The sequence below is a fragment of the Euprymna scolopes genome, chromosome 10 (assembly GCF_053919585.1).
Source record: "Euprymna scolopes isolate OS-2025 chromosome 10, ASM5391958v1, whole genome shotgun sequence".
Taxonomy (NCBI): Eukaryota; Metazoa; Mollusca; class Cephalopoda; order Sepiida; family Sepiolidae; genus Euprymna; species Euprymna scolopes.
This window is the reverse complement of record NC_136491.1, coordinates 48,178,440-48,191,776: the sequence shown is the minus strand read 5'-3', so window position 1 is coordinate 48,191,776 and position 13,337 is coordinate 48,178,440. Positions and strand designations below refer to the sequence as shown.

The window sequence follows — 13,337 nt, the reverse complement described above, 5'->3', positions numbered from 1 at the left end:
ATTTGTTGTGTACAAAAAAAGTTTTTTTTTTCGTATATAATACATTTATATACACTCTGTGAAAAAAAACAAACACAAAACAAAACAAAAAACACCTTACCTTATCCGGATTTCTTGTTAAGGTTATTGTTTTTATTTTTTTATTTTTCTTTAAGATAAACAAAAACAAAGCTATTTTTCTTTTTCTTTTTTTTTTTACGAGCAGAATGACATTTATCTAGAATCGGCCCAAAGAAAAAGAAATAGCTAGATGATATTTTGGTTTTGAAGTTAAAAAAAAATGGACATTAATAGATTGAATTACAGTGGTTTATTTTATGTTACTTAAATAAAGATAAATTACGTTCTTAAAAATAGCGCAAAAATATTTGAAGACGAGTTAGAATTTCTCTTTGAGTTTTGTAAACAGAAAACATTTTTTTTTTCTGGATTTTTTACGAATGTTTTAAAACTTAGTATTTTGTTAATCCATTTCAAGTTTTAACTTTGACATTTCTCTGATTTTTCAGAGTTGAAAAGGAAGAAAAACTTCGTAGGAGATAATTTACAAAAAAAAAAAAGCACAAGTATTAGTTTAAAAAAATCGTTTACCCGTATATTAATTTTTATTTGATTCCGGGTGCATAAAACAATAGAACCAGAATTTTAATCGTACATTTGCGAACCAGTAGCCACTGTCAACAGGAGGACGTTACGCGTGGACGTTACGTTGTTTAACGACGGATGGTACTTTAAAGCAACACTAATACAATGAGAGAAACGTTCTGCAAATCCGGTGCGACCACTTCGAATGCCTGCATTGGATTTACCTGGTTAGTTGTCATTTGGGGACTTATTGGTAGCCACGGGGCGACCGCCGCTTACGTTAACTGTGATACCTGCCAATGTTCAATCAGGTAAGTTCTCAACCCCCCCCCCCAAAAAAAAAACTAACAAACATTATTACTCGTCTTTCTATGTTGTTGTTAGTATTGTTGCTGTTGTTAGTGTTGTTGTTGCTGTTGTTAGTGTTGTTGTTGTTGGCAGTCCTCATATAGGTTGGTTGGTTGTTTTTGTTTTACGGCATATCAACCCTTTTCGGGTTATTTAATGCCGGATCCAAAGATTTTGAAGAAAACTTTTTTAATAGAATATAGTTGTTGTTTTCACGTCGGTTTCTAACCCATAGTTGGGACCCTAGCAGGTACTACCACTCCGGGTCAGAGTGGACCTGGGAGCAATGGCAATTAAAGGGTGGCTCCACACTCTCCAAAGCCCACAAGCCGGGGCCTCACCACTGGATATAGTTTCAGGTCATATCCAGGACCCCCATTGAGGGACTTTTACCCTATGCAGGGGGGCAGTCGGCGTATTCTAATGCCCCACCGACAGGGCCCCTCATATAGAGTATCATCAGAAATGAATTATTGACAACATCCGGTGGTTTTCCATGGAGTTTGTTTGGGTGACAGCAAATTTCCTCTCCACCTCTTTCGATAACCTTTGCAAATGACTTTGCATTATCGCAACACTCGCCTAGCATTGACTTATCTCTGACAATGACTAATTGTGCTTGAGGGTATTTAAAGTAGAGTAAGGCAAAACTATCAAAAAAAAAACGAATTAAAAAAACAAATAAAATTAACGACCATATTTTAATGATTTTATGCCTAATTTGTAAATAGATTTTATTTGCGGATGATTAAGGCAGATAAAATCCGGAATTTTTTTACGACCTGCCCCAGCGTAGTATAAACACCCCAACCAGTGCAACCACCCCATGTTAAGAGCGGCTTTCGGAATAAACGCACCCCAACCTCCCCATGTTAAGAACAGCTTTCGAGGTTAGAGAGTGTTTATTCTGGAAGCCGTTCGTAACATGGGGAGGTTGGGGTGTTTATAATACGCTGGGGGCACGTCGTAAAAATTTACCAGAAATCTTTATAGACTGGGGCAATTTTTATTACCAAGCTAGAGTGACCCTTTTCTTGGCGGGTAGAGGGTTGGATTAAAAAAACTTTCAAAACTCAACTTTACCCTCGGGGGGAGGACCAACTAAATAAGAACTTTTTAAAAGTACGGACGGGCGGAGGGAGTCCAATGACATCTTTTTAAATGTTTTAAAATTGTTGTGGTACTTGTACAGTTTAGTCAAGACATTAAAAAATGAAAATATCGAAAAAAAGTTTAAATTGTGTGTACTGTATCAGTTATGGAACGAAGTTCTCTGAAAAAAAATTTCACTTAATTTCATCAAGAAGTTTTTTTTTTTTTTTTTTTTTTTTACAGCGAAAAAAACAATTTGTTATGATACCGAGCAAAATGTTCGATTTTTAGGAAGAAAAGCTAGTATTAAAGATGGGAAGGGGTGTCAGCGCTTTAACTGGAGTTATCTCCCTTTGGCATTTCTAAAATTCAAACAATTTTTTTTTAAATCCAAGATGGCCGCCTTCAACGTGCTCTTATAAAAACATTTTTTTCTGCTGTAAAAAAAAAAAAAAAAAAAAAAAAAAAAAACTACTTGATGAAATTAAGTGAAATTTTTTTTCGGAGAACTTCGTCCCATAACGGATACATACAATTCAAATTTTTTTCGGTATTTTCATTTTTTAATGTCTTGACTAAACTGTACAAGTACCATTTTTGTATATGTAACTGCATCTACCCGGCGTTGTTTGCAAGTCTTTTATAACTCCGTTTTGTTTTGCTGTTTCCCCATATACCCACACCGAACCCTTTTTGCCGTTTCTTTATAATGAAATTTCGGGTTTGTTTTACTATAGGCCTACACAGCGATCCGAAAAAGTTGTCAGAAAACCCCCAAATCTATAGCAACTAAATGTTATTAAAGGAAAGATAAGTTACTTTTTTTACCTAACTGGATAATTTTTTAGTGTTTTTATTTAATGTAAAATGTTTATTCGGTTCTAAAATCATATAGTGTTTATCGATATATTTGAAAAATACAAATGGCGGCGAGGTCTATGTTGAATGCGTTAAGTTTGGAAAAATGAGTTCAAACTAAAAAGTTATGCAAAATACTGTTAGAAACCCACTCAATATATTTTACCGTGACATAGGCTGACATATACGATGTAACTGTAATTTAATTAAATATTATCATAATTTTCACGCCATTTAAAAGAAGCTTCAAATAAACTATTAACGTTTTTTTTTTTAACAAATTTTATAGCTACCAAAATAATGAGACTAAATCGTGTTTACATTGTCAATGTTTTAAAACAACGTTCCTATGTATTCATCCTTCTAAAGCCATAAACACACCCGTGTTTAAAAAATCTAGCAAAATTCAACTAACGGTCTGATTTTCATGAAATTTTCAATACATATTCAATATTAAATTAACTTATATTTTAAAAGCAGTTTTCGTTAAATATGTGACGGGGGAAATATTTTTTGTAGCCCCCCCCCCCCATATTACATGTTATGAAAACTAAACAAACTACTGCGAATTATGAAATAACAAATTAAATGTTAAAAGATATTTATTTCTGGGGGGTTGGGTTGCCAATTTGATTTCAGCGCCTATTTTCAAAAAATGTACGGAGGCCCCTAATTAATCAAAATAACATAAATCATAGCAGAAAAAAAAACAAAAAAAAACAAAAACGCTCCTACCTCCAACTCAATTAAAGCATTTAGCGTCTTCCGCAATAAGCATGCGCATTTTTACGGTAGACACAAAATGATGACGTGGCTGATAGTGCCTAAAATGTTGGGGATTTTACATAAAAATTTGAACATCCCTACATAATACGGATCGTGCTGAAATAATAACTTCATTTTTTTGGAAACCCATACTTAATATGGGTAAGGGGGGGCGATTTTAAAAACTATTCCGTATCTTTATGTAACAATTTGATAAAGAGAAGATACCTTAAATTTAAAAATAACCTGTAGTACGGTACTTATTCTGTATAAGAATCTACGTATTTATTTTAAAACATGTTGCATTTTCTATTTTATTTTTATGAATCGGAATGTTTTAAGAGAAAGTCTTTATTTCCCTTAATATGCAACAACTTTAAATATCAACACACGTGATTTGCACTACACACACGTTGCCAATGAATACAAAAACCCTAGTTGTGTGTGGAGTAACGTTACGACTACTCGAAAAAAGTGAGATGGAATGACCCAAAAGATAAAACCTATGAACTATCTCTATATATAAAAGTTTATAATAAAACTCAATATCTGTGTGTATTTTTACGACCTGCGCCAGCGTAATATAAATGCTTCCAACCACCATGTTAAGAACGGCTTTCGGAATACCCTCCCAACCCCCCCATATTACGAATGGCTTTCGAGGTTGAGAGTTATTCTCGGGAGGTTGGGGTGTTTATAATACGCTGTGGCACGTCGTAAAAATTTACCAAACTCAATATGTGTGTGTTTGTGTGCTGTTTGTGTTTTCCCTATAGAAAAAAAATAAATAAAAAAAAATAAATAAAAAAAATAGACAACCTACAAGGAAACCGAAAAGTGGTTTCTTATGTAAACTTTACATTAGTGGTTCTCAACCGGGGTCCACATGGACCCTAGTGGTCCATGGAATATTTTTGGGGGTCCACAGGCAAAACATAACAAAATTATCATAATTATTATAGTTGTTTGTAGAATACTTTATTTGCATTAAATTAGTTTTCATTTAAAAAATAAAGCTTTATTATATAATATTTCAAAATTTATATGAGTGAAAAATAGAAGATTGTCTTATAACCAATAGTTATGAAGGGGTCCACCAAGATAAAAAGAAGGGAAAAGGGGTCCACGAGTAAAAAAAGGTTGAGAAAACCACTGCTTTACATGAACAGACGATAGCAGTGGCCTCAAATCTCTATGTGCCGAATGTACACACGACCCCTCCCCACTTCTAAGTGACTCATTGGGACAGAAGCCCTTCAACCTTCAAATATGTATATCCGATTTTTAAAGAAATCATTTTAGTTTCTTCCGACTTAATTAGAAAGAGAAACCGGAAGGAAGAGGGCAGCAGTAAAATAAAGTAATATGGTGGACATGGTGGGTAATATAGTGGACACCTGCATAATGGTGATCCTCGTTCAGTCCCGAGCAATATCGGGTCTCCCTGCTAGTCGTTGATAAAATTCGCAATTCTTTATAAAATGTAAATATATTTGGTATAAATGAACTCCAGTCTATGCCTGACTTGCCCACCAAGTTTCAGCCACGAATAGCCAACAGTGTGTGTGTGTGTGTGTGTGTGTGTGTGTGTGTGTGTGTGTGCGTGCTGCCATTTGATTGACACCAGATATTAAATAAACGATTACTTATTCAACGGAATCGGAGACATAGAGAATTTACAAAGCAGTAAAATGAGACTCGTACACGATTCGATTCGTGTATCTAAGCGGCACTTACACTATATCAATGATCCTAGGATTTAACAAATGTCGAATTTGTAAATGTGTGTGTTTGTATAGTTTGTTTTACACTGAATTATATTGAATGGAGAAGAGGGTCTCGGAGTGTGTGTGAATATTATATCGACTGGTATGTATATGTAATACATTACATGTTTAACACTATCATTCAATGTGTATGTGAGTGTATGGTGTGTTCGTTGTCAAACTAAATCGCATATACAAAGACTTCCCCCTCCTCCCTCCACAGTGATGATTTGAGAAGCAATCAGCAATAGTTTAATAGCTGTATTAAAACAAAAGCAAAGAAACATAAAAGAACTGGGTCAACAATAAATATGAATTTAGGTGATAACATTTGTTTACACATTTTTAGCAGAACCCAACAAAATATCGATAAGAATGCCCCCTCCCCCCCCACACACACATTCGTATCTCACTAACTCTAACCACCTTGATAAGCAGTACTGTAGACGAAACATGTGTGTAGCTGTATACAAAATTAGAAAAAAAATCTATTTTTATTGAGCACGCTTGAAAAATATCGGTTTTGAGTTTGTTATTAATATATTTGATCTTAATGTGCGCGTGTGTGTGTGCATTTGGGACGAAAATCGGAACATTTGGGAGTATCGGAATCGGAAAAATTTGTGCATATTTCCTGATGCCCAAACGATTCTTTTATTTGTCTTTTTTAATTGAATATGTTTAAAGTGAAATCTTCCTTCGCTGGTAATTATTATAAGATAATAAATATCTATTGTTTTTTTAACTATTAGTAAAACTAAGATCAATAGATGATTCCCCACAAAGTGTATTTTTTCGTTCAGAAAAATACCTCCATATTTAGCATGCGTTTTTACGGTAATCGAGGAAGAAACATACAACTCCATCGTTAAATATTTAGAGATTTATAAGGAATCGGTATCGTAAATTTAGTTCAGAATCGGTAATTGTATCGGAATCGGCAAAAATATTGGAGTCGTCCCTTCACTAATATATGCTTTAATAAATACACGCGCATATATATATATATATATATATATATATATATATATATATATATATATATATATATTATTTGCCGATTCCGATACAATTACCGGTTATGTACTAAATTTACGATTCCGATACAATATATATATATATATATATATATATATATATATATATATATATATTACACAATCCTTCGAAAAAAAAGTTGATCAATACGCAATTACCAAGATAAGATTCTAATACATTGATTAAATAATATTTATATATTGAATTATGTTATACAAATGTTTTTTATTGTCTTGGCACCTATTGATGACGTACAAACGTTGCCTTTCTAATTGTTGCGCCTTAAGCAACAGGTTGAAGGCAAAATTTATACGTCATCGATAGGTAACGAGGCATAAAATAACCCAGTATTTATACATGTGTGTGTGTAATTCATGCCTGTATGCGTCTAGTGTGTGTATGTAGTATGTGTGTGTGTTTATGTAACGTACGTTACAGAATAAACTTGATTTTTTTTTTTTTTTTTTTTTTTTTTTTAGAAAAATCTAAATATATATATATATATATATATATATATATACACATTTACCACATAGCTTTGATGACTGGAATTAATTACTAATACTAGGAATCACCATTTTTTTACAATGGACTCTGCGTAGTATTTTTCAGGTTTGTAAATTAACAAGCATAACTATATATAATAAACGTATCACACAACGTATCCTATATTCGTAGTAATCCACTTTAAAACGTTACTTTTTTTACATTTAATTTTTAAACAAATTTTAACATTTAGAAACATTTTATTCAATTAAAGCAACCACCAAATGATGGCTCTGTTGCGGTTTAGGTAAACCAAAATATGAGGAAAATGCTGGGACATATTTGGGTCTTCACCGCCTGTTAGAATGTAATTTGATTGGCTATTGAAAATGACGTAATTATTGTAAATTAAAAAAAATTATTGTTAAAGAATTTAATTATTGTTTAATTATTATAATAACAATATAATTATTGTAAAAGAACTGTTTAAAAAGTTTTAAGAGTCATACCGTATATTTCAGCGTATAAGGCGACCGTCAGATAAGACACGGTCCAAAATTGGAACAAATTTTGATAAATTTATCATATATCGGTGGTATAAGACGACTGCTAAATCACGAAACCATGTTTGTTTAGCCTAGGCTAGATAGAGATTGCAACATCCGGTATCTTATGAAATATTAGTTTTAAGGGTCGTCTTATACGCCGAAATACACGGTATTTAAGTAAAGCAATTTGATTCGCTATTAAAAGTCAAACATTTTACTTTTTAAAACTAGTCTGGGTGCCCGACGTTGCCCGGGTGTTTGTAGTTGTGTGTTGAGCCAAAAAAAAAAAAAAAAAAAAAGTGGTAGTAGGCAGGCAGGCTCAAACCCGTGACGCGAAGGCGGAAAAGAAAACGATAGGAAACCTGATGTCTTACCACTACTCCATGACGCGACTAGAAGTTCAGAACGTTAAAATTAGGCAATCAACCGATACGATGACTTGCAAAAATGGCTCGCAAAAAATCAATTCTTCCTTGTAAAAAAAAAAAAAAGCTGCCCAGCTGAGAGTGAAGGAATTAATGTTTTGAACCAATTTTTCGATATTTGTCGTCTGAGACGTTGATCTTCACAATGATGCCGATCTCGTGAAAGTTTTAGGCATTCATATATACATACATACATGCATGCATTTAAACAGATAGGTGAGATTTATATTATAAATAAGAAAAATTCAGTAAGATCTTATTAAATTATTAATAAGCAAAAAATCGAAAATGCAACATGCACAAATGGTTGATCATGTATTAACGTTACAAGAATTACATGACGTAAAATGTTCCTCGTATATTATGTATCCGAGAACAATATCATTTTTAATTATGTTTATTTGGTTGTTTCTGTACTTAATCAAAATCATTGGTACTTGTTACAATTTGTTACCGTGCTGAAATAATAACGTTATTATTTTGAAAGCCATGGGAAGGGGAGGGAGTTTTCTAACTATTTTTCTCTTACACCTAACAATTTAATAATAATACAAAAAGATATCGTGAAACTTGAATTTAATCTGAAAAAAAAACTATTTAAAAATAGCGCGGTATCAAAAATGCATAAGAACCAAATCATTTAATTAAAAAATTTCTGTATTTAATAAAAATCATTTAATAAAAAATATTGTTTCACTTGAATTTTATTACGTCTGTTTCAATATTGTTTCATTTTAATTCTAAGTCTTTTGCAATAATTACGTCAATTTCAATAGCCAATCAAATTACATTCTTACAAAGTGGTGAAACCCCAAATATGTTCCAGCATTTTTATCATATTTTGGTTTATCTAAACTGCAAGAGGCCCCAAATGATAACATAAACAATAAAAAAAAAAACTCTTATCCCTAAATCTCTCATCTTTATCGGCTTGTTAGTATCATGAGGCTGTTACGTAAACCTTTTTGCAATTTCTTTTTGTACAAGCTACTCTAGTTGAATGGATACCTCCGCAGATTATAGGGAAATCATCGGTGGTTCGCTCGAGTTCTAATCCAATTAGATCCATAACACTAGCAGTTCAGCCCGGCTTTGCTCAGACCCTGTGTACTGTCCATAACTTGCCCTGCGTGTGAATACACTTTATGCAAGATTTCAAAGAAAAATTTGTACGTCATCGATAGGTAATGAGGCCTAAAATCTTTAATATTAAATAACCCACATTATCGCCTAGATTCATAAATTGACCTCTGGTATCTCTACGAAATTACTCGGACAAATGTTGGTCAACAATAAATTGTTGACCAACATTTGTCCGAGTAATTTCATAGAGACACCAGAGGTCAATATTTTTAAAACTTGGACCCCAATTTTGACCCCTTACATTTATTATTTTGGTCTCAAATCAAAATACAAAGTTTGACCCATGTCCAAGTTACCTACATCTAAAATTTCAAGTCTTTAGACCCAAAATTGGCGGAGGAATTTGGTAGAATCTGCAAACGTCAACTCTTTCAACTTTGACCTTTTGCCGCCAAATTTTCGCCCCAAAACTGATTAAAATGCCTACCGCATGTCTGCATACTCGTTATGTATAAATTTCCAATGTTTAGACCCAAAATTGGCTGAGTAGTTTGCTAGACACCGAAAAGGTAAAACTTTTGGAACTAGATTTGTGATAACATAATTATTTTCGTTGTATACAACGTAATAATTGTCACACACACGTTCTTCTTACATCACGGAAGTGAAGCAAGTGAGGATATTAATACCGAATGTGTGGCCATGTTAGAATATCAGTTACTTATGTTTCAAGGTCATGTATCTAGTTACCTTGATCTCCTTCACCATATGATTCGAGTAATGCTTAGCCAGGAGATGCGTGGTTTGTATTGCGCAACCCTTGTTTCGCAATAGACTTTCCCCGCGCAAAACCTCTCATAGAGGTCGTCGATTGTTTCTGGAGACTGAACGGGGACCTACTATCTCCGTTTTGTTTTAGGTGGTGTTTTCTTGTTGTCGTAAAACAAACCAAATCATTGAATTTTTTTACTATTGTAAAACGTTTTCGTGGATTTTTAACAAAAGCCAACAAATCAAAATGGGGTGGGAAACAAAACAAAAACACAACAAATAAATTTATTAAAGGCAGGATACTCTTCTACTTACGACAATAAGTTATTGTTTTAACGCATTTTTCCCGAAAACAAAACTCGTGTTAAACCTGTTGAGTTCAAAGAATGGCGGTATCATTACAGTAATGTTGAGCCTTAATCGAAAATAAACCAAATACTGGCTGAGATACATTCAATAAATGTCAATAATCGTGCAAAAATAGATTTTTCTGCCAATGTTTTGTTCAATTTTCAATTTTTGAACGATTGCTGAAGCTCGACATTGCTGTAATTAATAACGACATTTATTTTCGTTCTATTTCTACAGACTTGGTACTAATTTTGTTTTTAAAGTAAAAAAAAAAACGCATTAAAATAAGTAAAATTTCAAAAACTTCCCCTACGCGAATATTCATTCAAAGTTAAATGATCTATCATTGTATTAAAGTCGAGTTAATCAACGTTTGTTTCCATAAGGCGTTTTTATGTATATTTTAATCACACTAAAATATTCCTTAGTTTTTGGATTGAGTTATGTTTGAAAAAACCCAACTTTTTAATTGTTCTCATTAACCGTAATTTGAGTACTCCTGTTTATTTCAAGATTGAATAAAATCTTGAACATACGGTTTATTGTTTAACATGTTTAAATTTTAAGCTCTGTACGTATAATACACGTTCAAATGTTTCTGCGAGACATCAGCAACTTTCAACCGCATGCTAAAAAGTTAGACCCAGCCCTGGACAACACCTGCGACTTGATCACTGGATCAATAAACAACTTGTATCTACTCATTGGCATTCCTCTGCAGTTGCCTGCCGATTGGAAATAACAAAGGCTAATGATCGCAATCTCTTTCACGGACGAAAAATACTACGCCTGAATTCGAGGAGAAGCTTCATCAGGCATGTTAAGCCCTTTATACTATCTTATGAACAGGCCAGACTATAGGCATGTACCAAAGGATTATAAAATGAACGCTCTTGTCTTACTGACATGGGAGACCCTCTTCTGATATTCTCTCCCTTACATTGAAACATCTTGTGTTTAGCAGAAAACACTAAACCGCATAAGAACTAGAATGTGCGATTAAAAGTTGTTATTGCTAGATTGGGTAACAAAATCGACTCAACTGCGAATGTAAGGAAAGAGGCCATACGATGCAAAGCTGCTTTAGTTGTCTTCTTTTGTTCAAATTGTGACGCCTGAACTCTTTTCAGCTGTATGATCTTGATCCTGCAGGGTGCAGTGATTATGTAACAATAATAATCATCATCAACAGCGGTAGCAGTAGCAGCCTTACCGTTTAACAGCGTTGATTAGCACGGCTCTCCAATGCGGACGGCTATCCATAGTCCGAAACAGCTAAACTTTTGACGATAATTCTGTTCAATCGATCAAGTTGTCCATCAAAGTGTGCCTTGGCCGGCCTTGCTTTTACGATCCAGACGTTCTACCAGGTACTACCAGATGTTCTATGTCTCTTTGACGTAAATATGTCATAAGAAAGTAATTTGTCTTTTCATATGATAATGTAAAAATTGAGGAAAGCATGAGAAACTATCGTATGCCTATGTGCTTCAAGGAGACGCAAAAAAAAAAAAAGAAAAAGAATAAAAAGTTGACTATCAAGACCTTGGTGCAGTCGAGGATAATAGTTAATGAGCTCACCAGTTGAATTATGATCACTTCCCGGGACGACCTGAGACAATGGGTGGAACGAGGAAACGTTTTTCAGGAAAAAAAAAAAAATTAAAAATTAAAAAAAAAAAAAAAAAAAACGGTTGGCGAGCATTGAATGATGCTCTCATATTGCATGATCTACCAACCAAATGTGATGTGTATCGGTTGAAGGCTGATAATAAAATTAATGTGAAAGCAAATATTATTCATACGTATAAAAATATAGTCGAAAATGATGAGTCACTGACTTCAAACTGCTTGAATGGCATTCAACAGAGCTACAAAAGGAAGGATTCATTGAAGCATCATGTTCAAGCACTATACGACGTGTTATCATTAAATCCACGAGGTTCAGCAACGTTGAGCCTGGTCAGTACTAGATGAGTGACAAATTAACGCCGTTTTCTCCTCTAACAAGCATACAAAGAAAACTTGGGATCTCTTGTGAATATAATATTCTTAAATTTCTGGACGGTTCCACTTTTGCATTATTTTTGAGAAGGGGAGTTCAGTCTGAAAATCATCAAATGTTGTTTCACCATCCTGGATATTTTTTTATTAATATTCAGGAGTAAGTTCCATATTTAGTGATTTGATATGTGAGAGACCTTTCGAAAGATGAATAGATTTTGTGAAAATTCCTAACCTGAATATTGTCATTCGTCATAAAGAATTTAGATCATTTAAAATGCTGACCTTGTTGAACTTAATTTCCGTTAATACTTACTCGCAAAAGTTGATCCATGAAAAAGCGCAATTTTGATGCAGATTGTACGCCGTAGTAATATAACTCTGACAGATCACATTTCACGATGGAATCATTTTAGTTGGTTGGTTGTTTTTGTTTTACGGCATATCAACCCTTTTCAGGTTATTTAATGCCGAATCCGAAGATTTAAGAAAAATCTTTTAATAGAATATATCTGTTGTTTTCAAGTCGGTTTCTATCTAACCAATAGTTGGGACCCTAACAGGTACTACCACTCCGGGTCAGAGTGGACCTGAGAGCAATGGCAATTAAAGGGTGGCTCCACACTCTCCAAAGCCCGCAAACCGGGGCCTCACCACTGGATATAATTTAAGGTCATATCCAGGACCGGAATCATTTTGGTATACCACACGCTGTAATATAATCATATCCATAAAGCGCACTCTACAGTCGATTCATTCTGGTAGAACACACGTAGATCAATTCATTCTGGTAGATTACATGTAGATCATAATAGATTAATGCTATTAGCAACGCAGGATTGGATAGCGGATGACTTTCATGATCGTATCACCTCTGACATTTACTCACCTAGCTCTTCAGGTCCTAATCCATTGGACTACTATATTTAGAACATAGAAAAGTGGTTCATAAACACCACTACAACACTAAAGAATGCCTAAAAGCTTAAAGAGACAGTTTAAATAAAAGAACTAAACTCTATAAGATTTTCCCATGGGATCAATTCAAATACATCAGACAAAATAAAGTGTATAACTGTTACTCTTCTATAAAGGGCCCCTTCAATCTTTGATAGACTATAAATACCCACGAAGGGCTGTCTGCACGGGAAATTTCTGTGGCAGAAGCATCTTTAGGGAATGTTATCAGTATTTAGTAAGATACTAAGTATTTATAT

General features: G+C 33.8%; 1 protein-coding gene across 1 annotated transcript in view; it reads left to right on the top strand.

Moving 5' to 3' along the window:
* Positions 1-373: 373 nt before the first annotated feature.
* LOC145285988 (meteorin-like protein) overlaps positions 374-13,337 on the top strand; it is a 45,156-nt gene continuing 32,192 nt past the window's right edge. Inside the window, exon 1 of the mRNA XM_080134579.1 lies at positions 374-896. Within this exon, the coding sequence (XP_079990705.1) occupies positions 751-896 (146 nt within the window). The 5' untranslated portion in view covers positions 374-750. The remainder of the gene's footprint in view (positions 897-13,337) is intronic.